At 37.0% G+C, this 27265-nt stretch overlaps 1 protein-coding gene across 2 annotated transcripts in view; it reads left to right on the forward strand.

Annotated features, from left to right (window-relative positions):
• The window catches only part of Cwc22 (CWC22 spliceosome-associated protein), a 55331-nt gene extending 39547 nt beyond the window's left edge, over positions 1-15784 (forward strand). For both annotated transcript variants that reach the window (XM_005373357.2, XM_013512563.1), the window contains exons 14-20: positions 2553-2613; positions 5679-5756; positions 6376-6528; positions 8358-8485; positions 9767-9868; positions 9961-10178; positions 14959-15784. In XM_005373357.2, the coding sequence (XP_005373414.1) occupies positions 2553-2613; positions 5679-5756; positions 6376-6528; positions 8358-8485; positions 9767-9868; positions 9961-10178; positions 14959-15527 (1309 nt within the window). In that variant the 3' untranslated portion in view covers positions 15528-15784. The remainder of the gene's footprint in view (positions 1-2552; positions 2614-5678; positions 5757-6375; positions 6529-8357; positions 8486-9766; positions 9869-9960; positions 10179-14958) is intronic.
• Positions 15785-27265: the final 11481 nt, after the last annotated feature.

Consider the following 27265-nt stretch of genomic DNA (forward strand, 5'->3'; position numbering starts at 1 on the left):
GCCTCCCAAGTGCTGTGATTACAGGCATGCACCACCATGCCTGCCTATTTTTGTTTTGTTTTTAGACAGACTCACTGAGTTACCTAGGCTAGCCTCAAACTTGAGCCTCCTGCCTTGGTGGTCTCCTGAGGCGTATGCTGCTGCACCTGTACTTTATCGCATATATGACTTTTTTGCAGAAATTTCAGGGTTTTTACTGAGTATTCTCCTTTTTTTTAAGTAAACTAAAGAAAAATTCACATCTTTCTAAATTTTTGGTATCGTTGTATTGAGTCTGTCAATGTTAAGTGTTCTTTGTAATTTAAACTATTATAAATCTCTTTCCTGTAAGTTTTTTTTATTTTAGTTTTCTTTTTCCATTGTCTAGTACTGTCCTGCGTTTTTGTCTGGTTATACTTATGAAATCTAGTAAGTAAATAGAATGAAATGAAATGAAATCTAGTAAGTAAATAGAATAGCTGAGAGATAAATAAACTGCAAAACTATATTCATAATCATATTTCAGTATATGATTTCATACTGCTGATCTTGAATGAGGACCTGAGCATTCTACATGTATAAAAGCTGCAGATATGTCACCCTTTTTCTGGAATCAAATTCACATTCAGCTTCTCCATTCCTGTAGACACGTGGTACATTGAAGATACTTAAATTCGTCCATATGAATGTTATATAAAAACATGTTTTTTCCTTACAAGTTACTGTGATTATTTACTGTTTTATACTTATTTTTTATACGTTCTGTTTGGGTGTAAACTAAGACAACGTATAAAAGTGGTGATTAAGGGCTTGATGCCATGCTGGGCTCTGGAGCAACTTTGAGCTCTTCCAAAACTGGATCAGGGAGAAGTGGAAATACTTAGTAGTGTAGAAAAATGTAAAAAGTTTGCAGTATCTAGTAAAAGCAGATGGAGGTCCAGTACAGTAGAACATTTATTCTCCCATGCTGAGATTTTAATGTAAGCATGAAAAATTTGACTTATATTTGCTCTTTTCTTAATTAGAATTTTTCCCTCGTGTCTCTAAACGCATGATATGCATTTCAAGAAATTGCAGGGGCTGGGGATTTAGCTCAGCGGCAAAGCGCCTGCCTGGCAAGCGCAAGGTCGTGAGTTCGGTTCCCGGTACCGGAGAAAAACCAAAAAAAAAAAAAAGAAATTGCTTGTCATGTTAAATATTAAAGTCTTTTCACTGGGTGAGAAAGCATAAGCATACTTGTGTTCAGGTGTTGCTTTTGGGACCGTGTTTCTGGGAGTAGGTCTCACAAAACTTCTGCATCTTCGCCTGTCCTATATAAAATGAGAAGATTGAATCAATTGAAGTCTTCCTGAAATGCTAGTTATTTATGAAGTTCAATCAGCACTGCATCAAATGGATGTTTTTACCTCCAATTATTGTTACTAATTTAGGTGTGGATTTGTGACTGATGAGTAGAAATACATGTCTTCAAAATTCTAGCTGGATGTAAATATTTATGGATAAAGTGTTACAATTTTAAAGCTTTTATTTATCTTTTTGTTAAACATCCTACTGCTGTTTTACGTACGCTTTTGAATATAGGTATTGATATGTGGTATCTTCCTTAGATTTATTTAACAGTAAATGCAGAACAGAACAGCTAGCTTTCGTGAAAACATGGAGCACTGCAAAGTATTACTTGAGATCTGGGACCTGATTCCTTAGAATACTTAGATTTGTCCTCTAATACTGAATTATCAAACCAGAACATTTAATAAATTCTTCATGTTATAGTTACTGTGCTCCAGTATTCGAAGGAAAAGGTATTACTAATGCTTAAGAATTTACCACTGCTATATTTTAGTGGCCAATGTGGAGCTGAAGAACAGTTGATAAGCTTAGTATGACTGCATAAATGGAAAAAGCTTATTTATACACTATGTGTTCTATTATTACTTCACCTTAAAGTGAAGATCGTGTGTACAGCAAAAACCCTTTTATCTAACTGTTTACTAGTAGAGGTTGATTGGCTTGAGAGAATAATGAAATAATGCAGATCGGTCCTTTCTTTGCTAACATAAAATTCTCCTTTCAAGTAGACAACTGGATTTAGGACATTCACAATGTTGTGTAACTATTCAGAATATTTTTATTACTCTAAAACTAAATCTTTAGCAAAACCCTGTCAAAAAAGGCTGGGAATGTAGCTCTGAGAAGGCCTTGCATTCAGCCCCCCAATACCCCCCCCACACACACATATACAGAAACAACTAAAGTATCCTGTACCAATTACAAATACACCCTCGTTCTTTAATCTTCCTGTGTCTAGACTTACCTATTCAGAACATTTTATATAAATAGAATTGTTTATGTAGCCCTTATGTCTGGCTTCTTCTACAGGGTTCATCCATGTTGTGCTGTGTTAGTACTTCATTCTTTACAGAGTTAAGAGCTGTGTTTATTTTATGTATGATAAAAATAATGTGCAATTACAGTTAAAAGAGCTTATTCTAAATAATAGTAAAGTAATATTGTATGTAAAACAGTGTGTTGGTGCAAGCTGTTAACCTGTTATGACCATCTTATCTCCATAGTTTAGACTTTGAAGAATGTGCTCACAAATTGCTGAAAATGGAATTTCCCGAAAGTCAAACAGTATGTTAATACTTTTTTCTTATATATATTGATTATAGAGTATATATTGGTTGTAAAAATGTTTAAGGCAGTTGGTAGTTAAGGTTCATGAAGCGAAACAGTGACTCATTGTTAAATATTAAATGTAGATTATCTACAATTTGAAAGTAACTCAAAGCCCAGGAGCTCCGGGGAGAGTGGTTTCACATGTGCCGTTCACTCCAGTGAACTGAATTGTCCGTGGAACAGTACATTGGAAGAATACAGTCTCTGAAGCACTGCCCTTTATGTAGAGTTTCTGATTGGTTACCTGTAGCTCATATTGTGCCTTAAATTCAGTAGGAAGTTTATTTCATGGATAACCTGGTTCATTGTTTTCACCTACTAAAAGCATTCTGTGATAGAAATCATACAGGTTGCAGCACATGGTATTGCATTGCTTTAATTGACTGTAGAAGCATCTGCGTTATATTTTCATGCATTAGTTCATTTGACAAAAATGTATTCAGCATATACTGTGTGTCAGATGTTTTGCAAGGTATCTGGGACTTACTGGTCGATGAAGTGCATAGGGCCTTCTCTTAGTCCATGGATTTATTGTCTTATAACTTGGTGTTCTTCTCTATTCAGAGCGTCGCAGTCCTAAACCAAGGATTACAGACACACTGAACAGATTACCTTTTCTCGTTGTTGTTTTCCCCAGATGTCTTCTTGTGTGTGTTACTCGGTACCCTTGTAGATGTTGGGTCCTTGAAACCTGGACCAAGGTTTAGGTGTCTGTGTTTTTCACAGTTTGTTTTATATGCAACAAACTCAGCATAGAGACCGGAGTGACTGTGTTGGTCTCATAGCCTATTTGCTTTCTTTGTTGAAGGCTTTACATATGATCTGCTGTAGGCATTGGCAGACTGGCCAGCCCCGCCACGGCTGTTTTTAGAAATAACGTTTTAGTGGAATAAAGCCATGCTCATTCATTGATCTTTTCCCTCACCCCTGTGGCTGTTTTCACACCACAACAGCAGAATAAATTTTGACAGAAATTGTAGCCCTGTCATGTTTACTACCCTTCTTTTTTTGAGATTTTTTTGAGGTAGGGTTGTGTAAGTCACAAAATTGTCCAGGTTGGGCTCAAACTTTAGATCCTCCTGCCTCAGCCTGTCAGAGTGCTGGGATTCAGGCATATCCCACGACGCTCAGCTTATCTGGCCCTTTTATGGAAAAAAATTGCCAGTCTTTGTTACACGCTGTAGATTCACTCTTGAAATGTCACAGTGTGGAATTTTGAGAAAAATGTAGCCCTTTCAAATTTAAAAAAATACATTTTTTTCTTTTACAAAGTTTATTCAGTGGTATATTAATATGTATTTATTTATATACTCTGGCTGTAATTGACATGTCATCCTTGAAAGGAAATATATTAGTGAATTAACCTTTAAAATTACAATGGACATTGAAATTACTGTGTGGTCTTCTTACATTAATTTGAGGAATATAATTAAGTCATTATAAATTTTATTAATATTAATCCAGAGGGTAGTTGTTCTAGAACTAACCTCAATATATTTTGATAACATTTGGAAGTGTCTTAGTGCATCTATTTTCATGTACTCAAAAGACTCCTAAAATTGCTATAATATTTAATTGAAATGTTAAAATATTTAATTATTCTAAGCCATAGGGAGTAACTCTTATAATTGCTTTTAGCCTAGGGAAGAAAGTAATTTGTTTTGCAAGTAGTGCTGACAATTAGCAAGGCTCACGGCATATTACCATGTTTTATTGTTTAAAACCTGATTAACTGCTATATTATTATAAAACACAACACTGGTAGGAAAAAATGAAAGTGAACTTTAATGTATCAAGTTCATATAAAATGGCTGAATTTAAAAGCCCTCCTTTAGAATTTTCAGTACCATACAAAATTTTGACAAAGTATACTTTTTCAGAACTTGTGCATTTATGAGCATTTTATTTAATTGAGTTAACCTGCCACTGATGTTTTTTAAAATCTAGCAATATAATGGCTTCTGAAATTGCTCCTATGTTTGCAAGTGAAGGCTTTGAGTAGGTTGTTTCCAGGCATACCACCAGCTTCTAGGGCAGCAGTATTAGGACTTTCTGTAGTGATGGAAATGTATAAAGTCTGCAGTCTGCTGGAGTAGTGCCTAGTCACATGTGGCTTTTTAATATTGGAAATATGTAACTAAGGAAGTAAAATTTTAATTTTATATAATTGTAAGTAATACAAATTAGAAGCTCTGTTGAACTGTGTTATTCCAGAGTATTTGTTCAGTGCTTCTTGGGGGTTTCCATCCTAACTCTTGTCCTGAGATTTCACTCTGGAGTCCCTGACATAAATTGTTTATAGAAGTGTGTTTTTGTTTGTTTGTTTGTTTAACTTAGGTTGCATTTCTCTCATTAGCAATGCAAATGTCAAAATTGTTATGAAAAATATAAAATGCTTAAGATGCGGTATGTATCAAGTCCCCAAAATGATTGAAACTATTATGTGTCACAAACGTATACCACTTTTTTTAGAAAAAATTAAAATATAAAGATGAAAAAATAACTGGGGTGTACTATGGAATTTTTACATATTGTGTTGGTCAGTCTGTATTTAAAAGAATTCTACATAAAATTTTTTTAGGATACAGTATCTCCTTGATACATGTTTCGTATACTAGTTTTTTTGCACGTGGCTTATAATGAGATTAATTAGAATTTTAAAATAGCATGAATGGGTATAGATAGAAAAGCCAAACTAAAGACAATAAAAATTATGAACTTTTTTTATAAATTCATAAATTTTCAAAATATTTTTTGGGGGACAGTTTGAGAGATAGTCTTGGTTTGTAGTCCAAGTTGGCCTTGAGCTCACTGTGTAATCCAGGCTGGCCTTGAACTCACAGCAATCCTCCTGCTTCAGCCTCTCTAGTGCCTGGATTACAGCCATGCGCTACCATGCCTGGCTTTTCAAAATATTTTAAACTTACAAAAATGCATGCAGTCACTATCATGGGTAAATTATCATATAATATAGATTTATTCTGCTTTGAATGATTAATATTTTTTTTTTTTTCAAATAGAAAGAACTCTGCAATATGATACTTGATTGCTGTGCACAACAAAGGACATATGAGAAATTTTTTGGCTTATTGGCTGGGGTGAGTTCACGTCAAAGTTAATAGAAGTTCTAAGGAAATTCTTAACATGAATATAGTGAACTAATGATTCTGATTTGTGGTCTGATCTGATCTATCTTTGTTAAAAGGAAGCTCTCCCTCAGATTTCCCACTTTATTTAGCTTCCTTCTTTCCCACTTCAGTTTTGCAGTGCCTTAACTTTGTATATCATTCCCCGACACTGAAATTCTATCTACTTTAACAGTTTCTCAGTAGAAATCAATACTGCTCTTCAAAATCTCAAAACAGTTACCAAAGTCTGGAAAATGTTCAGGCAGTACAAGTAAAGCATTATCTAGAGTATTTTTAAATTCAGATTCTACACACAGGGTAGAAGTATATATGTCATATTACATAATTGGTGTATCTAGGATCAAGTACGTGTATAATTTTGTCATAGCCTATAAATCCAGGGAAGTAGGAACCATGTATATATAACTTCTTTTTTGAACATCATATAGCACAGAAAGATGTTGTGATACATATTTTTTGAAGTTATCCAAAATGCTTTTTGTGACTCATTAAAGAAGCTTAATATGCTCAAAAATTGTAGTGGCATTCAGTTTTTACTGGTATTGACATTCAGTTTTTTATTTATTAGCGATTTTGCATGCTGAAGAAAGAATACATGGAATCTTTTGAAAGTATATTCAAAGAACAGTATGATACCATCCATCGCCTAGAAACAAACAAGTTGAGGAACGTTGCCAAGATGTTTGCTCACCTCCTATACACTGATTCGCTTCCATGGAGTGTAAGTAGTTGGATCAGTATTTATACTTCCTTCCTATTCTCCTGTTACTCTCAAAAATGTGTCAGCTATGACTTGGCCATACCTATTCTACTAGGGAATGTGCACAAAAATGAAATATGTAGGACACTTTCATAGTTGCTACTTTTGAAGTTTTGTAACATAGGATCAAATAACTAAGTTACTAAATAATATACAAGTACATATAAGAAATGTTATTCTGGATTATGTACAGTCCAAATCACAATCCTGTTGCTTTTTTGTTTGTTTGTTTGTTTCAGGGTCTCGCTATATAGTTCAGGCTGGCCTTGAATTCACAGTGATCCTCCTGCCTTAGCCTCCCAAGTGATGGGATTGCAGGTGTGCACCACCACACCCAGCTCACAATGCTTTTTAGTAGTAGTGACTAGGAGTATTTTCAGGGAAAATGTGCTTTCATTTTTTGGGTGTACGTACACATGTGCGCACCCCTCATAGCACAAAGTAGAGACATGTGTTCCCCCATTTTGGTGGCACATACATGCCTGAATTACTGTCTCTGTCTCCTTAGAGAGTAACTTTCCATAGCTGCTCTTATTAGCACTCAAGAGAAATCATTGCCCAGCAGGATGTATTCTTTTAGACAAACCTTGACCTTGAGTAAGCAATGAGATTGTGCAGTCACAGAACAAGGAAAGGTGTTTTTGATTGGAAAATGTGCACTAGACTGGAATTTGAAAAATATTTATACACCTGGTATTTGTTGCACAGTTACTGTTTATCCCACCACCATTATTTAGCCACTGGCCATGTGCCCAGTTACAGGAGAGGTTTTGGCTGATGAGAATGAAACGTAGCCCTTGCTTTGAGAGATTACCATTTAAGCAAAGAGGAAAAATATATCTGTGACAATAATACAGATATAAAATGGTGGGTTATACGGAAAGCAGTGTTGCTAAAGGAATGTTTTTTCAAAAGAGGAAGCAGGAATTATACCGAGGAGTAGAGAGAAGCACTGCAGAGTACCCTGAGTGACGGTAGCATGAAGTAACATCCTTCATCTTATACACGTTGGACACTCTCGTTCATGAAGTACTAAGGCTTCGACAGTCATGGACATTTGTAAACTAACTCAGCAGCCTCTCTGTAATACTTTCTACTTCCTTATTTCCCCTGTTTGAGAAATAAAATTAAGTTTTAAACAGTTGATTAACAAATGGACTCCTATAACATGTGAGATTCATAAAAACTGGAAGTTACTTTTATTTTTGATTCCCTTAAAATACATTTTAATCTCTTGGAGATTTTTAAGCTATAATCTTCGTATTCAGAATAGCCGTCATTTTTTCTTTTATTTTTATTCTATAGTATATGTGCTACATGAAATTATACCTTAAAGCTATAAGTGGTGTTTGTCCCTGAACAAAATAGCACACTTTTAGCACATGTACATAAGTGAAATTTAGGAGCTAGTAATCTTGCTTCAGCATTGTAGACTCAAAGCAGAGTATCTTCCCCGTTATAAAAACCATATTTCGGGTCAGGGATATATAGCGCAGCAACACAGTGCCTACCTGGCAAGCGCAAGGTCCTGAGTTCGATTCCTGGTACAAAAAAAACCCACACATTTCTCAAGAAAGCAAATGAAATCTATTTCTTTAGGTTCTTAATATTTGAAAATTAGTATTAATAAGTAGTTTAAACTCTGCTAATATATGTGGGCATAAGGAAAAATATTCATAGAAAATTCTGGTTGAAGATGAAAATAAATCATAATTTCTTACAAACTCATTGGCCACTTTGTCCTCTTTTAATAACCAAAATAAAAATGTCTTTTTTGCTTTAATTTTCAGGTTCTTGAATGTATAAAACTGAGTGAAGAAACTACCACATCTTCTAGTAGAATTTTTGTCAAAATATTCTTCCAGGAACTGTGTGAATACATGGGTCTTCCAAAACTGAATGCAAGATTAAAGGATGAGTAAGTTCATCACTGAACGTATTTCGGTCTTGTGGGGGATTCCCCCCCTTTCACAGCCCTAAGACCACCTTGTATAAAACAAGAGTGAAGCCCCCCAAGCTCTTCTCCATGCGTTAGTTTACTCTGAGTCTCATGTTACAAGGCTTAGCGCGACATGCAGTGTTTCAGTGCTGGCTTTGGTACAGGTGGTGAGAACTCAGAGTTAATACCTCTAAGTTAAAACATCCAAAATTATTCCTGCATGCCCACTGGAATTCCCGGGGATGAGTAGTTACAGTTTTATTTTTGCCCTAGTTTTAAGCCTATGAATGAATATTTTATTTATTTTATTTTATTTGAGCCTAAGAATGAATATTATCAGTGGATAATTATATACGTATATATACAGATAAGTATTAGTCACATAGCTGTTTGAATTATTGCATGTAGCCTAGAGTCTTATTCCAGGACTGTTATATATTCTCTGTCTCAGCTTTATTTCCTATGTATTCAGATTGCTCATTGCCATTTGTTTTGTTATGTTTTGCTCATTGCCGTTTGGATTGCCTTTTCCACTCGCGGTCCTGATACCTCTCCATCCAGTCTCTCCCTGACCACCTGCCAGACCTAGTAGTCTCTCTCAGTTCTCAGGCCCCTTCACTTCCGGGCCTCATTTCAGCCGCTGACCACGTCCTTGCTCACCGTGGGTCCTCACTCTCCTCCCCTTCCTCTTCTTAGTCTGCGTCTCTTCCTCAGCCTACCCCTGGAGTGTCGAAGTTCACCACAGGTCCCCACTTGCTTCTGCACGTTGTCCCTGGGCAACCGCTACTTCTTTTGTGCTTGTTTATGTAATTTCACCTCGTTGTATTAGGCTCCTGTCCCCCTCTTCAGCGAGCTGCACTCTAGCCACACCGATATGGCTGAGCTTGCTGAGCGCGTCTGGCTCTTCCAGGCCTCCTGACCACTGTTTCCATGGCTGTTGGTTCCCTTCTTCTTCTTGGTCTATCTAGCAAATGTTCAGCGTTTATTCTTAACATTTTTTTCTTTTCTGTGAAACACTTTGCCTTGATTCTATTGGGTCATCATTCAGACAGGCACTATGCCACTGAGCTAAATCCCCAGCCTTGGGTCATCATTCAGTGTGGCACCGAAAACACATGTCAAAAAACATGTAAACAAACACGTAAACTTGGTTGTATTTTACTTGCTCGTTTAATGTATAAGAAACCTAAAAGTATATGTATAAGGATTTTGTATATTTATCCTTATCTGTTTTTTTGATTCATTGTTTTCCTATTTTAGAACCCTACAGCCATTCTTTGAAGGATTATTACCCCGAGATAATCCCAGAAACACTCGGTTTGCTATCAACTTCTTTACCTCTATAGGTCTTGGAGGTTTAACGTAAGGATTATTTTCAGAATTTTATTTTCAAATTACAAAATTATGTCACAGGAGCTTTCGAGGCATAATTTAACGAGTATATTTTTAATTAGGGATGAATTGCGTGAGCATCTCAAAAATACTCCAAAAATTATCGTGGCACAGAAACCAGATGTGGAGCAAAGTAAATCTTCCCTGCGCTCTTCGTCTTCCACGTCCTCTTCGGAGTCTGAGTCCTCCGACTCTGACTCTGACAGCAGTGAGAGCAGCTCAGATTCGTCCAGTGAAGACAGCGACTCCTCGTCCAGCAGCAGCCATAGCTCTGCCTCAGGTATTGAAACATCTGTGTTTTTCTTGCTCTTTTCTAACAAGTACTGTATATCACTGGTGATGATAAAGCGAGAAAATCATTTGATTGCTTCTTTATCTTCAGAGTTCAGTTGTTTCAAAGCCACAATTAGTAATGTAGGAGATCATCTATCACTCTTGGAGTCCAGTGTATAACATTTGCAGTGTTGAAGTTATACTTTGGAATCGTCTTCATAGAAGTGATGATATTTCATTAGCAAGTTTTTATCTGAGTGATGACTAAACTTCATAATGTTTGTATTCGAGTTTATATGAACTGTCCTGTCGTTGATATTTCAAAGAAATTTGGTTTTTTACTTTGAATAGTGAATCTGTGTATTAGTAACTGACATGTTTCACACATTCAGTGCATACCTCATAAGCTGTATAGATTTTCATAAAGAACGCATCCATATAGGTAGCACCCAAATCAAGAATTACCAGTGTCCGGGGCTGGGGATTTAGCTCAGCAGCATAGTGCATGCCTGGCAAGCGCAAGGTCGTGAGTTTGATTCCCGGTACCGGAAAACAAACAAACAAACAAAAAAGAATTATCAGTGTCCTAGAAATTCTCCTTTTTGCCTCTCCAAGTTAGCACCCCCCTCCATCCTCACAGTGGCTGCCATTACCATTTGTAATTTCGCAGATTAGTTTCATGTGTTTTAATATTGAGACTGTACATTATGAATTCCTTTAAATCTGACTTACTTCCTTGGTCATGTTTGAGATGTGGCCTTACTGTTGTCTTTATTATTCGTTTACTCCCGTTGCTGAATAGTTACGTACTGTGTGAGTGCACAGTATGTTACTCAGTGAACCTCAGATTTACAAATGTTCCCATGACTACTCTTGGATACGTGTCTTGTCGACTGCATATGCGCATACATACCTAGGAGTTGTACATACCCTTCCATGGCAGTACACACACCACACACAGTCCCTGAGTTCATCGTGGTTCAGATTATGAGTTTTCAACTTCATGATCATGCAGAAATTGTATGAATTTTGTAGAAGCTGTACTTCAGAATTTAGCCTCCTGAGCGCTGAGATTATAGGCATGCACCACCATGCCTGGCTCAAGTTTTGCATCTTGATCTTTTGCTGGACTGGCGGGGTGTGCTGTGATGCCAGTCTACAGGCGAGTGTTAGTGTTCTGAGCACACTGACGTTAGGCGAGGCCGGTGCTGTTGAACCTTTTAGAGACAAGAGCCCAAACCGCAATCCAAGCCCCGCTTGCTCATCGCGGAATGCCAGCACTGTCATTAAACCTCAGTAGTGGGGTTTTACTTTAGAAAAAGCAGCTTATACATTAACATCTTTTGTCTTAAAAAAAAAACAAATAGCACTTGTGCCGTAGGAGCTATTCCTTTTCATTTTAGCCCCTCTGGTGGGTGTGTAATGGTATTATAGTTTTAATTTATGTTTCCTTGATCACTGATGAAATTGACCATTACTTAATTTATTGTTGGCCATTTGGATATTTTTTTTGTTAAGTAGCTCCTCAAGTCTTTTGCTTTTTATTTTTATCTGTTGATTCGTAGGAATTCTTTCTGTATTTTGGATATAGATACATAATTTTTTTAAAACTACATATATGCAATACAAATAACTAGTCCCATTCTTACCTCTCCAGCCCTGGGAGGCTGCCGGAGCTCTGCTCTTTCTGCCTTTTCCCTCAGCAGCAGCCTGAATCAGCAGATGTTCCCAGGGAGAAAGTGGCTGTAGAATGTCAACTTTCTTCTCTCTGTTTCTTCCTTCTCTTGAATTTTTGTCCCTTCTAGTCCTCACTTTTCAAATAAGTTTCCTAATGTATTTGTTTTTGAACTTTTTATTTTGCACTAATTTTAGTTTTGGAGGAAAGTTGCAAAAAAAAGTGTAGAGAATCCACCTATCCCCCCTTCAAGCTGCTCCTAATGTTAGCTTCTTACATAACCGTAGTTTGGTTTTCAGCTGAACTATGCAAATTAGCACTGGAACGTTAGCAATAGTGTTAACTGAGCTACAGACCTTAGTTAATTCATTAAAAGTAAGGAAGTTAATAAGTTTATCAGGAACCAAGAAACTATGTCCTCAGTTGTTAATGTCTTTCAGGACCCTATTGCATTTAATTGCCTTCTCCTCAGTCTTCTGCAGCCTCCAGGCTGTTTGTGCTTAATGATTTTGATACTTTTTGAAGTCCTGAGGTCACTTGTTTTATAGTTCCTCACTGTAGATATTTGTCTGATGCTTTCTCATGATTAGAGTAAGGATAAGCAGTTTTTGGTCAGAATGCCATAGAAGTGATGTGCTCCTTCTAGCGCATCCTGTCAAGGGGCTTATAGTGCTGCTGCTTTACTTTTGTGACGTTGTCCATGATCCCTGGATCGAGATGGTATAAACTGAACTTCTGCACAGAAGTGATTTTCCTTCTTAAATTAAGTGCTTGTAGGCAGATAACTTAATACATGTGGCTCTCTTTTCCAGCTTTCACTTACTATTTTCTTTTTTAAGACCTGGTCTCACTCTGTTATTCAGGCTGGCCTTGAATCACTGTGTAGCCCAGGCTGACCTCGAACTCAGAGCAGTCCTTCTGCCTCAGCCTCGCATGTTCTGGGATTACAGGTGTACGCCATCCCCTCTGGCTCACTTCCTCATTTGGGCAACCATCTTTGGGTTTTGTCAGCAACACTTACTGCTTTGGTCTTTGCCTAATGATGATTTTTCTTTCTATCTTCTTCTCCTTTTAGTCATTTATTCTGTTAGAGTTATTTGTCTTCTCCCATTTATTCAACCATATATTTATGTCGGTATGGACTGATGCATGTTTATCCTATTCTGTGTATTGAAGTGCAGCACTAGCATTTATTTTATGGTAAACATCTCACCTTCAGCAATGAAGACTTCTCCTTGACTTTTTTCTTTGGACCTGTCCCCATTCTTCCTCTCAACACTTCCTTCTGTTGTAGCATCGCAGGTATCTAGATCTTCAGTGCCTTTGAAGCGAAGATTTTACATTGTTGTTTAGTGTCTCTAGTTATTTTCAGCAGGAGCACAGATATTCTGCAATCTTCTTTATCCTACTTGGAAGCAGAAGTGCTGTAGTTAAAGTATTTTTTCAAAGTTTCATTCTAGTTCACATTTTCTGAAAAGATCTATATTGCTTTACTCAAGCTCAGCTCTGCTTTCCTGAATTACAGTATTTTGGTCTGAGTAAGGGCTTGTCTGCTTATCTAAATGCATGCCCTATCTTGTTTCTGTGTTTTATGCTGTATTTCAGAGAGGTAGCACTTTTCCCTGCAGTCTAAATGGAGAGGCTAGTAATTAATCTTCACACTCTTGTTCCTTACCTTGTTATATTTCAGTGTTTATTGCCTACCATGTGGCATCCAGAATTGTGGGCTCTCACTGTCCTTATTATTAGAGCAAAATCCCATTTGTTCACCGGAACTTTTTCTTAAGTTGAAATATACAAACACTGTTCATTTATCTCTTAATTCTGCAGAATGTATTTCATGGTATTTGTTTTGAGAACAGATGATAACACAGCATGAATTGCTGCAGTGAGGAAGCTTGCTGATTCAAAGTTAATTTGCTTTATCACCCAATTTTACTAGACAAGTTTGTTTTATTAATAAAATATTGAATAGCATAAAAGCAGTATGACATGCTCTCAAACTAGAGAAGTGTGAAGCAGACAGAAGGAGAGGAAAGTGCGTCTCTCCTTATGTGACTGGACTGGAGAGTCAGCAGAGCCCTGAGCATGGAGCGCGGAGGGCCGCAGATCACAGTGTAGCGCTCAGCCAGATGGCCTCTGCCTGGGGAGCTGCAGCTTGGCCGAGCTGTCAGACAGGAACCAGAGAGACAAGCCCTGCATGGCAAACCAGCTGATTTCCTGTACACGAAGGCAGGCACTTGGCAGAAGAAATAAGCGGTAGTAGGTTGAGATTTTGGTAGAGTCTGGGCAAGAATGGGCAATTTTCTGCTGTTTTCTTTCTTTCTATGTACATGGGAATTTTTGATGGAAATTTTAGTCATCTCAGCAAATTCTGTTTACCCAAATTAAATAACACAGGTAAAGTGACTAAATTTGTTTTATAAAGTTAAAATAGTGAGTTGTTTCACTATGTTTTTGATTTGTACTTGTCATGAGACAGTAGCATTACATTGTTCGAGGTCTTTTCAGAGAGTGTTTTCAGGAACGAAGGCCCTGTGGCTCTCGTAGAGGCCGTGACTACACCCTCACGAGGCGTCTCATCGAAGTGGCCGTTGCCTCACTGCCAGCACCGGGGAGCAGAATTGTGGGTTCAGAGAGAAATTGGTACTTACATTAGTGGTGTTAAACACACCCACTTGTCCCATTTCTTCCACCTTTAGGACGTGATGTTGCTGGTTTGCATGGTGAGTGTATGTTGACTGTGGATAAAATAATAACATACTATTCCATGCAGTATAACATACATGGGCTGGAATTTCAGTTTTGGCATGAAGCGTATAAAGTGAAATATAATCATTTCTAGCAACTTAATAAAATATTTTTGCTACATTTGCTATAGCTCAAAATTCCTGTTTACTGTACTGAGGATGAAAGAGTATTTCAGTAACTAATGTTAAGATATTGTATAGTCTTCAAAATGAACAGTAAAATCGTCGTCATCAGACTTCTGTATGGTCAGTATGGCTTTGCATCCAGTTTGTATGAATGAGAAACCTACAGTGTGTCAGTAAAGATTATTGTTAAGTTATGAATTAAAATAAAAGCTAACTTTTTCATTTTGCACATGCAGCTAAAGGTAAGAGAAAGAAGGGACAAGGGAAGACCCGAAGTAAAGATGGCAATAAATCAGTCAGGGACCAGCAAGCAAACGACAGGAGACAGGAAAAAAGAAGAGCAGAGGAAAGACACCAGGAAACAAGGTCTGAGAGAGAAAGGAGATCAGAAAAACACAGAAGTCAAAGTTCAAGAGACCAGAATTGGAGAGATCCCATAGTGAAACACACGTCAGACAGGAGCGCCCTTTCCGAAGGGAACGGTTACAGCAGGGTTGGGAGTGCCCGAGACCAGGACATGCATATGGACTGGGAAGGTAAGCATGGTGATCCAGAAAAGAAGAGAGGAGACAGAAGACATTTTCTTTCAGAAAATGAGAATTACAGAGTCCGAAATCAGGACAGTGACAATTCTAGAAGATCAGATCGATCAAAGTCAAGAGAGAAGAATAGAAAACATGCAAGCTCTAAAAGTGAGGAAGATAGGTATCAGAATGGAGCGGAGAGACAATGGGAAAAACCCGGCAGATACTCTGAACATTCCAGAGAGTCAAAGAAAAATCAGGACCGGAGAAGAGAAAAGTAATTCTACAAAATAATGTAAACTGAACATGCTTTATATTCAATTCAAAGTATTTTTTACATTGATGAACTTTATAGAGCTCTTGTATAAAGTACTGCTTTGTATTTGTAAATTTTAAAAATGTTTTCATTTTAACATGTTTTATAACTGGTACATTCAAGGGGCTCCTTATAAAATTATTAGGAGAGAAAAGTCTCAACAGGAAAGGAATGTAAGTCTTGCTTATATTTTGTGAATAAAACAGTCAAATGTTCATTGAATCAGTGATTTTTTTTCCTCTGAGAAAATATTTTTTTCTGATAATGTTTCTAATTATTTCACATATGTATTGCTTTGAACACATTAGGTAGTGTGTAATTATTTTCTCAAGTATTTTGGTGAAGTTAAGTATATGCTAAGCTGATACACAGCTCCCTTGTGTATAATCAGGACTGTCATTGGTAACTTCCTTCTCTCTGGGCTCCTACAGATGGTTAAGTTAAAATGCACTGTGGGAGGTGGACGAATGAGACAAATTGAATTGGGTGAGAAGTTGAAGTCATTTCAGTGTAGCAGGTCTTGCTCAGATCCATCCAGTCCTGACTAGAAATGAAGGCCTGAGGTTGACCATCTGCCAGTGTTCAAGAGAATTAAAACACCAGAATTGTTAGAGAGCTTCTGGTTTTTAGATGTTAACAGTGGTCTTTAAAACAGGCCAAAGTTACACAGCCTAAACAAAATGATCAGCCAGCCTTGGCGTAGGTAGCTTTGGATCTGCTTTGTGACTCCACCATACACCTTCAAAAATTATTTACTATTCAGTTTTGATACACTTGGTCGTTTTTCAGTTTCTGCCCTTCATAGAGTGGGAAGACGAGGCTTACCTTTCTTGAGAAACCTCATTTACTGTGCGAACCTCAGAAGTCCCCGCCAGCAGTGTAGCTCTAAAACTTTCACCCAGTTCAGTTCATTGGTCTCCTCCCTATAAGTCCTGCTACCCACAAAACAATTCATCTTTTCACACATCTGCGTCTTTTCTACCTCTGCAGTTTGTTGCACCAATCTCCTCTCACTTCTGACTTTGCTATGCTAGCCCTCTATTTCCAAATGAGCATATTTTATATGTCTTTTACAAAATTCAGCATCCTTCCCGTCTTTGCACCCCAATAGTACCATGGCCTGGCCCTTACCACTTTCATTTTGAACCTGGACTGTTTGACAGTAGTTTACTGATACTCGCTGTGGGCCAGGTGCTTTGCTAATTGCTGAGTAGTGATAAGTAAACAGGGACCTGTTTATTCTGAGGGGAACCTGAACTCCTACAGAGAGAAGCCGAAAATGATAAGTTAAAAAATAAAATTGTACTTCAAAAAATGTTAACAATTCAGAAAAGCTAAGAAAATAATGTGATGTCTCCCTGCATATCACCCACCTAGATTCAGATTAATCTATAGCATTATACCAATTCGGTCACTACCTTACACAAGTCCAGTGAGACCATACGATTAAATTCCCAGCCATTCAGTTTCTTCAGAGTTCGAGTTCAACCTGTCTTTCCTTGATGTTACTCTAGAGCTGCCGTCCTTTGAGTGTGACTATGCGATGTGTGTTAGTGTCTGATTTTTATCAGAACAACCAAAATGTAAGAGATACCCTAATTTTGCACCTCACACGCTGATATCTATGCAGGTAAGTCATGAAAAGCCAGGATTCCATGGCCCACCTTACACCTGACAGTTTTTTTCCCCCTTATGAATGCCTTCACACAAACCTTTCTGTGGCTGGCCTGGTTATTTACTGCCCTGAAGAGACTGCCAGTATTTCTGTTCCTGTTTTTCTCCGCCGGAAGTCTGCCTCATTCATTCCACCTAGAATACACTTTCCAGTTTGCCTGTCTAAACCTTTCAAGAGCCAAGATATATTTACCTTACTGTGTATAAAGTTTTCTCTGCTTTTCTTTCTAAAGCAAGTTGAAGCACATATGATTAAAAACCTTATAATTGGCATTATACATTATACAGTAACATGATTTTTGTTATCTCTTCCCACCATACAGGTTGTGCAATCTTGGGGCAGAAGCATGATTATCCTATTAATGTAATTGTCCCATATAGGTTCTAGTCTCTCACTCTAGCCATTTATTATAACCAGCTCTTAGGAATGAAAAAGTCACCTGTGACTATTGTGATTTTTTTTTTTAAATTCCTGTATCAAAGAATTAGGTTATCCAAGACCCCAACAACTTACTTATCTATTTTTAAAATGTTTGAATATCCTTTATCTTTTTAGAACAGTTTAAGGTTCACAGCAAAATTAAGCAGAAGCCACAGAGACCTCTCCGTTATTAGCGTCCTCTACAAGGGTTGTGCATTTTTACAATTAATGAATATACATTGACACATCATCACCCAAAGTCCGTAGTCAACATTTGAGTTCACTCTGGCAAACACCTTAACTTTTGATCAAACAGTTCCATGAAAGTCAAAAGTTTGCGAAGGTAAATTAACTGCTTACTCAGTAATTTCATGCATTACAAGGCTGCACATAAAGGTTCAGCAAATGAAACCAAATCTTGCAAGTCGGTTAACCTAGAAATGAGGGATCTGAAGTGAGCATCTTCAGTATGAATTCAAAGTCCTTGCGAGTTTCATTCTTTATGTAGCACCATGTTTTGCTTAAGTAGGGATCTCCCTCCCTAAAAATCACTCAGGAGTCACAGGTATTGGCCAATACCTGAAGCCTCCATGAAGGCAGTACTGAACATGCGCTGTTTTGGTCTGATGATTACTCTTCTCCTTGAGCAGCTGATTCTGGTAAGCCTGCCGCTAGGGAACTCCCTGGCATTGCAAACATAGCACCCTGTACCCGTGGGCAGTGCATTTGGTTCACAAGTGAGCATGTCCTAACCTGGGCTGTTCTGAGTCCTTCCCCAGTAGTTTTTCAGTTCAGGGTATGAAGCCCAGGCTCATGTCTCAGGTGCCCAGAGCAGAAAGGGAGTTTAGTGGATGTTTGTTATCCACTGCCCCGTCGGAAAAGCTGCAGGAGAGGATCAGTGCAATAAAACGGAGCTGGGAAGATGGAGGGCAGAGTCCCACTAGTGTTATCTGGCCTGAATTGAGTTTCATTTGAGCTAGACTTAGAGGTCAATGCATTCTCTTTTCTACTTAAGCTGTTCTGCTATGGATTTGAACCAATTGCATTAAAAGCTTTTATGTTAATTCATTGATTCTTGCTGACAAATAGGTTGGAATCATGGGTGTTAAGGACAACTGTTCATACTTTTGCTTTAGCACTTCATTTTGCCTGTAAATGGAAATAAATATAGACCTGATATAAATGACAGCAAAATACAACAAAGTATTGTTTTTTGAATGACTCTTAACACTTCATGGAAACATCTAAATGAGTGATTTCATATGAGGTTAACTAAATTATTAGAAATCACTATTTTTATAAACCTCTTTTCTGTAGTGCTCTTTGAAAAGTATTGCACAAATGCCAGAATTCAATTCACAACCAAAAATTGGTTTAATATTAATAGTGGAAAAGACTAACTAGCTATTTTGGGAAATTTCATACCTCTTTTAAGCCACAAAGACACGTGAGCCCATGACTTTAACAGCTGATGTAGCGTCCCAGTCATATTACAGTATGAAATGTCCCCAGTCGTCTTCACAATAGAAGTGAAGTCTGAAAATCTCATTATGGACTAATGTATGCAGAGATGCCTCCGTGAAATACAGGGGGGAAATGTGAAAAGTAAATATTACCACCATTTCTCAAGTTCTTAGAGTAATTTTGTTTATATTCTTAGTGTCATTTGTTTTTTATCCAAGAAAAGAAAGAACAAAGCTCTAATGGATAGTTACTCACAGAGGCAAAAGAGAGGAGAAAAATCGTGTTTGTAGCTCGTGAAAGAGACTGCTATAGTAATACAAGTCATCCCATTCATAGTTGCCAACCTGTTAAGCATAGCTCACTGAGGCCAAAGGCAAGTGTTGGTGTAGTGAGAGGAGGAGGAGACACGTAGGGTGGAAGAGAGGTGGTGATGAAAAGAGCTATCAATACTGTTGACTCTTGGAGGTTGGAAGTCCTGTGTTTCCTTGTATGGCCAGATTTAAATCGACAGTCACTGGCAGGATGATTTGATACAAATTTGGAATTCTCGGTGGTATTCAATTTTAAATGTGGGGTTAGCTACTGTTAACCCAATCAGAGCTCAAATGAAATACTTCATGGTAAAGCAGTAGAAGGCAAGCATGCATGAGCCTGATGCCTGGAACACCAAAATGAAGAGAATATGTATGAAAAAATGATTAAATCATTTGAAAGTGTTAGCTTAGTTTGAATGTTTTTCTGTGATTGAATACTTCCACTGTTCAGTATATATTCAACAAAATGTGTACATGTGCACCAAAAGATACATCCAAAAATGTTCAGAGTGGTAGTATTCTTAATAGCCAGAAGTTGGAAACAACCCAAAGATTCAAATTTGTATTTATTCATATAATGGACTGCTGCACAGAAATGAAAATGATAAACCTACAGCTACTTTCAACATGATCAACCAAATTATCATGAATGTTGAATAAGAAGTCATAAAGAAATGCTCATTATGTGATCCCAACTATAGAAAGTTCTAAAATGGCAAGCACAATCTAGTCAGAATATTCTTTCCAGCTTAAATATAAGTCAAATAATTGCTGCTTGTTAAGCATAAACAAAAATACACAAGTGGGAGATTATAACATGCCCAAATATTTTTCTAGTCTTTCTATGCATGTCCCTTAAACATCAAGAGGTAGACTATAACTTTACCCTGGTTTCAAAAGAGACACCCAACACTGAATCTTGAATTTATATCTGAACCATGCCTAGAATTCCAGCCTTTTTACAATCGGAATATATTGTGTACACCTCTATGAGTGGTTTGAACCTGGGGCCGTCACTTGCTTTGGCCAATGGAACACTATGAGCCATGACACAGAAGTTAAAGTAGTTCTTATGTGTAGGGGGCTTGGCCTCTTTGACACCACCAAAAGAAAAGAATCTGTGCTAGCTGGCTGGATAACAAACATTGTAGCCCTCCCTACAGCCAACATTGAACCATCTGCCCATATGTGAGTCCCCAACTAGATCACCAACCTGCCAGATGTCAGGTATGAGTGAGTCCTGACCTACCTATCTGGTACAAACCAACAAGACCACCCAGCCATCTCTCAGAATTTCAACCACCAATAAATGTTTGCTCTAATATAATATCAGTTTTGGAGTAGTTTGCTGCACAAGAAAAGCTAACTGATGCAATAATGATCCCTGAACTGAAGGAACAGACCTGAGTATAAATCCCAGATATCACTATATATCTAATCAATTTTTAAAACAGTTCAGAGTCCTTATTCTTCTAATTTTTACTCATATGTACTCAGTTTTACAGCATAAAACTCTAATATTTAACTTCATCAATAATAAAAAAAAACATTAAAACATTTCATTGTTTTTGTCATTGTCAGTTTTTTAAAAATTTATTTTGCCTCATATACCAACCAGCCTCTTTAAAAGCCACAGGAAGAACCTTATGACATGTCATGGTTTTCCCCCAAATCATGGTGATCCTTGTTTCTGTCTGTTTAGAAAATAACAGTCAACATTGTACTTCAGCACGTGCATAATATTTGTAAGGCATATATTTCTTGCCACAGAAACATTAACAAATTTATGACAGAGGGTTGTTAAATCTTCATTAAAACTTTGAATGACAGATTTTTTTTCTATTTAGGCAAATAACACTTCTTTTTGGTCTCTTGATTCCTACTGGATCCTCTGATTTTGTCTTATTTTACAAATAAAACATAAAGAAGAAAGCTTGGGAAGAGTAGGCATGCATCTCTTTGCAGTGTGGTAAGTAGCCATCAATTTTATAATGTTCTTAACTCTCAGACTTGTGTCTTAAATCTGCATTTTCAGGAGAATCCTATATAACAAGTAATGCTGGCCATCCCATCGTAGACCATAGCTCATCCCTTTGTCACTATTCCTGCAATGTGTATTACTAATCATAGGTACAGCGTCAAGAAGAATGATGAATAATTATGTGCCCACAATAGCAAAACCAACCCAAATATATACCTCACTGATAAAGGATCAGTGTATTTAATGTCGTATTTAAATAATTCCTACCAATATGGCAGAAAATATTATCTCTTTTTTTTATTTTTCTGCTTTCCTTCAAGTACTTTCATTGCAAAGGTTAGAAACAAGTTAATGTGGTGGATGTTTTGAAATATGAACAATGATGTTTCTCTTTCATCTTTTCCCCATCACTTTCTTTATCCAGTGTACCTCTTCTACCTTGAAGTCGTTAGACAGGCATCCCCCATTTTCCTCCATGGGAGTTGACCCAGTAGAACCAGGGAACAAGGATGTCAAGGTTTTGCTTGTGAGTTTCAAAATCTGTAGTTCATGAGTACGGTAGAGATCTTTGGAAGAATACGTGAAGAGACAGAATCAGTTTTTAAAACTCCCACCTACTATAAAACTAATCTGAACTTCAAAGGAAAATAAAAGTGTCCATATAAGTTTGAAATTGTTGGAATTAAGGAATCGTATGCTTTGGTTCCTGTCTTGGTTACTGGGAAAGTGGCAAGCCCTGGGGAATTTTTTATATCACCACAGCAGTAGGCACTACAGTAGAAATTTCTGAATACTGCAATGAATATACAAAAGAATCATAAGAAGTCTCATATATTCCTTGCAAGATTCAACCAGAAAGTAGAAATAGTCAAAAGAATTTTCAGTGACTGTAACACTAAGAACCTGTGGATTTGTGCTGTTGGGCCAAAGGAGGGGAAGAAGAAATCACAGCAGCAAATGTAGGGTGAAACCCACAGCTAAAGATGAGACAAGAACTTGGACATCCATGTGGAAGAGTAGTGGTAGCCGAAATGTTCCAAGATGGACCCATGACAATCAGGAATGAGACTTTCTGTCTAGAAGAGATAATGGGAAGATAGAAAGTCTTGATTGCACTGGGTTTACCTCAAATGTGGACTAAATTAACTTTTTTTTTTTTTTTGGCTAACTAAACAGAATGGAGTTCAAAGTAGAGAGTTGTTGGATAAAAGCAAAATGCACATTTTGTGATCTACAAAGGAGGGGTTGTGCAGATCATGAAGATCATTGTCAGCTGTGCTTCAGGGCATTACTGAAGGGCTCCACAGCCAGGGAGTTGCAGGTGTAGAGTGGACCAGGAAAGATGAAGTATCTTAGGTGGCAGGGTGAGGGGTGGAGAGGAGTTGGGAGGGAGAGGAGTGACAGCTGAGGGACCTGCTTAGAGTAAGGTTCACTTACAATAGACATAATCTCTGTGATAGTCGTGAAACTTCTATTATGCTGAAAGTAACTTCATCAAGAAAAGATTGAGAACCCCTGGAATCAAATCCAAGTTCCTGTAATCATTGTCCTGCTTGGAGACAGAGGTAAAATAAACTTATCTGAACAATTTAATACTGGGCAGACAGATTGAAGAGACACTCTTTATGTTAGTTTAATATGTATATTGGTCATTTTGCATTCACTTAAGGTGTAGGATACACAAAGTCAGGAAGAAACATTGCTTTTACCCTAACAAGGACAAACTGAATCAATAAAAATTCCTAGTTTTGGTTCAAGAAAAGAATTTTTTTTTAATTTAAGAGAAAAAAAAGCAAAATAACAACAACCAAGATAAAACCAAGACGAACCAAAAACAATAAAAACAATACAGAATTTCAAAACAAGGTGATAGGAAGTTAACAGTAGTTGTTATACTACATATTGTTATCTTCAACAAAGTTGCTCAGATTACTAGATGTAACACTGCAAGATTGATCGAAGAAAGAGAATGAAAAAGACATTAGAAGAGATACAGAATTTCACTAATCAAGGTAGTAGGGGTTCAACAATGGTTGTTACATTGCATATTGTTGTCCTCAAATTAGTTGTTCACGTTACCAGATATAATCATGCGAAATTGGTCAGAAAAAAATTTAAGCTTTAACTATTCCTTTCAATAAACCAATAAACATCAGCAGTACAATTGTCCCAGCTATCCTTGTATATTTATATATCCATATCTATATCTATAGAATACATAGATATAGATATAGATGTATTCCCTTCCTTCTGTCTTTTCTTCTTTCTCTCATCCCAGTTGTTCCTCCCCTTTGAGTAACTTCTTTCCCTTTCAAATATCTATTGTACCTTTGGGTTTTTTTTTACTTTTTCAGGTTCTTACACTAGGGAGAAAATATGGTGTTTACACATGTGGGTCTGATTTATTTCATTTATGAGTATGGTCTCTAATTGCATCCATTTTCCTATGAAAGCCTCAAGTTTATCTTTTTTTATAGCGGAATAATACTCCATTGTATAAAAATACCACATCTTTTTTATCCATTCCTCAGCTAATGGGCATTTGAGTTGTTTCCAAGATTTAGCTATGCCAAATTGTGCTGCTATAAACATGAGTGCACATATATCACTGTGGTATGATGTTTTCAATTCTTCTGGAAAAAAATACCTAGAAGGGGAGTAGCTGGGTTGAATGGGACCTCTAATCTAGTTTACTGAAGAATCTCCAAACTGATTTCCACAGTGGTTGTACCAGTCTACACTTCCACCAACAGTGGAGAAGTATTTCTTTTTCTCCACAGCCCCTCCAGCATTTGTTATTGGTTGACTTCTTGATGATGGCCATTCTTTCTGGGGTGGGATGGAATCAGTGTTGTTTTAATTTCCATTTCTTGAATGACCAATGCTACTGAACATTTTTTCATATTTTTTTGCCATTAGTATTCATCTGAGAAGTGTGTATTTATCTCATACTAAGAAAACAAAGTTGAGAATGAAAAAAAAAACTAAAGAACTCACCTGCTATATCCTTGTAAAACAGCTGGAAGAGGAAGAAGATGCCACAAAGGCAAGGAAAGGGAAAATGGTTGAGCTTGTTAGGATTCAATAAAGATAATGAGATAAACAGAGAAGCAGGCCAGTGTGCCCCATTATCAAAGAAGGAATAGTCACGTGAGAAACTACTAAAGATGGCAGAAAGGTTAGTCAAAGTATCAGGCAATTTAAAGTATCCGTGATAAGTGTGTGAAAGGAACTAATAGAAAAAGAAGAACGTGTGTGAAAAATAAAGAGATACAATATCAGCAAAGCTATGGAATGCTATGCATTAACTGGCCTATGTTTCCAATCTCAGAAGTTAGAACAAGCCTGAGGTGTGATTTGGTGGGAGAGTGCTGGCCTAGAAATAGTGGAGGCTCTGGATTTGATCTCCGCAACAATAAAGAAGAAGAAGAAAAGGGAGGAGGAGGAGGAGAAACAGAAACAGAAGCAGCTAGAATAATCAGCAGTTTACCCAATGTAAATAAAATGCTGAAATCAGTAAAATAGAAAATTGACCAAATAAGCAATGAGTAATTTAAAAATGGATTCTTTGAAAAGATTAATAAAATTGATAAATATAACTAGTCAAAAGAAATAAAGCCCAAATCACCAACATTAAAAATGATAGGAAATCATTACAAATTCTATAGGTATTAAAGATAAAAAAAGATATTATAAGCAAATTTATGTCAATAAATTAAACAACTTTGGTAAGCAGACAAATTTTAAATGTACACATGGTACAAAGAAGAACACAACAGGTAGAGAGGGGAAAAAAACAAGTTATATTATGTACAGGTACAAATTCTCTATGATGAATGTGATCTAGATGTAGATATAGAGATATACACATATATATAAATAAAATGTGCCAATAATATCTCATTAGAAAAATAAAAGAAACCAGGTTAGCTGAAAAAAAAAAGACATTTTGTGGATAATCTGTATACTTGTTCAGGAAATCAAAATCATCATTTAAAACATGATAGAAAAGGTCCTACAGGATCATGGTTCACATCAAGAATGCCCCACAAAGCTTCATGCATTCATAGGCAGGCCTTTGGAAGGTGACTGGCTATGGGGGCGATGTAGCTGTCAGAAGGTGGGGTCTTGCTGTTAGGAGGTAGAGTCTAGTTGGAATAGATGGGACCCGGGAGCAGGGAGGCCTACAAGGTATCTCTCTTCCGGGCTCCTCCTTTCTGTCTCTGCTTCCTGGCTGCTGTGATGTGAGCCTCTTTCTGCCCAGGCCCCTGCTCCATGCCATTTTCTATGTCGCAGCCTACCAAGCATGGACTGAAGCTTCTAAAATGTGAGCCTGAATAAACCTCTGCTTCTTTACGTTATGCGTCGGGTATTGTGTCTCAGCAACAAGAAAGTGAATAAGACATAGTTTCTTTTTCTTTTTTTTTATTTTAAAGAGAAAAAAGAATAAAAACAATGAAATGAAATTTCAAAATAATGGGAGACTTAACAACGGTTGATACATTGGATATTGTTATCTTCAAAGTAGTTGCTCAGAGTACAAGATACAGGCATGAAAAATTGACCAAACAATATTAGCATAAACCTTTCCTTTCAATGAACTAAGAAAAATTAGTAGTATAACCATCTTATATATATATATATATACATTTTTTTCCTTTTCCCTTTCTTTTCTCCTTCCCCCACCCCAGTTTCTCTTTCCTTTTGAACAGTTTCTTCCCATTTCACAATGTCTGTTGTAGAGAAGACATAGTTCCAAGTAAAAGAACAGCAAAAAGTGTTTCCCAACTTGTTAAGACCAGATTGCCCTTATATGTAGAGCAGATAAGAAAATTGAAAAAGAGAAAACCATAGCCCCCTGAAATGAATAAAATGAGAGTCAAGCTACAAAATGCTGGCAAGGCATGGACACACCAAAGCTCTCAGATAGTGGTGGTGAAAGTCTTCAGCAGTTTTTAAAAATACCTACATGTATGTTACTGTATGACTTATCTGTGCTGTACCTCAGTATTTAACACAAAAAATTAAAAGCTACTATTCACCAAAGTCTTACACAAAAATGTTCACAGTAGCTTCATATGTAATAACTAAAAACTGGATTCAGTTCAGGTGATCATCAATAACAGAAAAATTAATAACAATGTGTGGTATATGGCAGAATATTTTAGAAACATTTTAAAGCATTATGTTCAATGAAAGAAGCCAGACACAAGAGTGAATATTACGATTCTAAGAAAATCAAATCTAATCTACAGTGATGGAAATCCAGACACTTGTTCTATAGACTTAAGGTCTAACAAGACAGAAACACAAGTGGAGTTTCTGAGATGATGAAGAAATGATCTATATCTTCACAGATTTGCAGGTTACACAGGTGTGTGTATTCGTTCAAATGCTTCAAACTTTATGTTTGACATCTGCACATTTCATTCTATATGACTTATACCTCAGTAAATATGGCTAGAAACAAAATATTCATGACTTCAGGTAAAAATTCCTATTTCAGCTTTAAGGAAGTTGCCTTATTTTTTGTGTTAGAAAAGCTGAAGCAATTTTAATGTATTTTGAAGTTTTTATTTCCCTTAAATGATTTTTTAAAGTGTAATTTCATAGCAGTTCAAATTTGGGACTTTAAACAAGTATTTTTCTTTTCTTGTTCAGGTTTGACTAGTCACTAATTATTAAAAATGCTTTGAAGCCTGAGTAAGTTCTACAACACCCTTCCTGCCTCCGTGCTTTCCTTGACAACAGGCCTTACTTTAACTCTCTCTTCCTAATAGCACATTAAATCAAAATCACACTGATGTTATCTGCCACAGACTCTATCTGAAACAAGCTTAAATCTCAGC

This window comes from Chinchilla lanigera, unplaced genomic scaffold, assembly GCF_000276665.1.
Source record: "Chinchilla lanigera isolate Chin_1 unplaced genomic scaffold, ChiLan1.0 scaffold00002, whole genome shotgun sequence".
NCBI classification, from domain to species: Eukaryota; Metazoa; Chordata; class Mammalia; order Rodentia; family Chinchillidae; genus Chinchilla; species Chinchilla lanigera.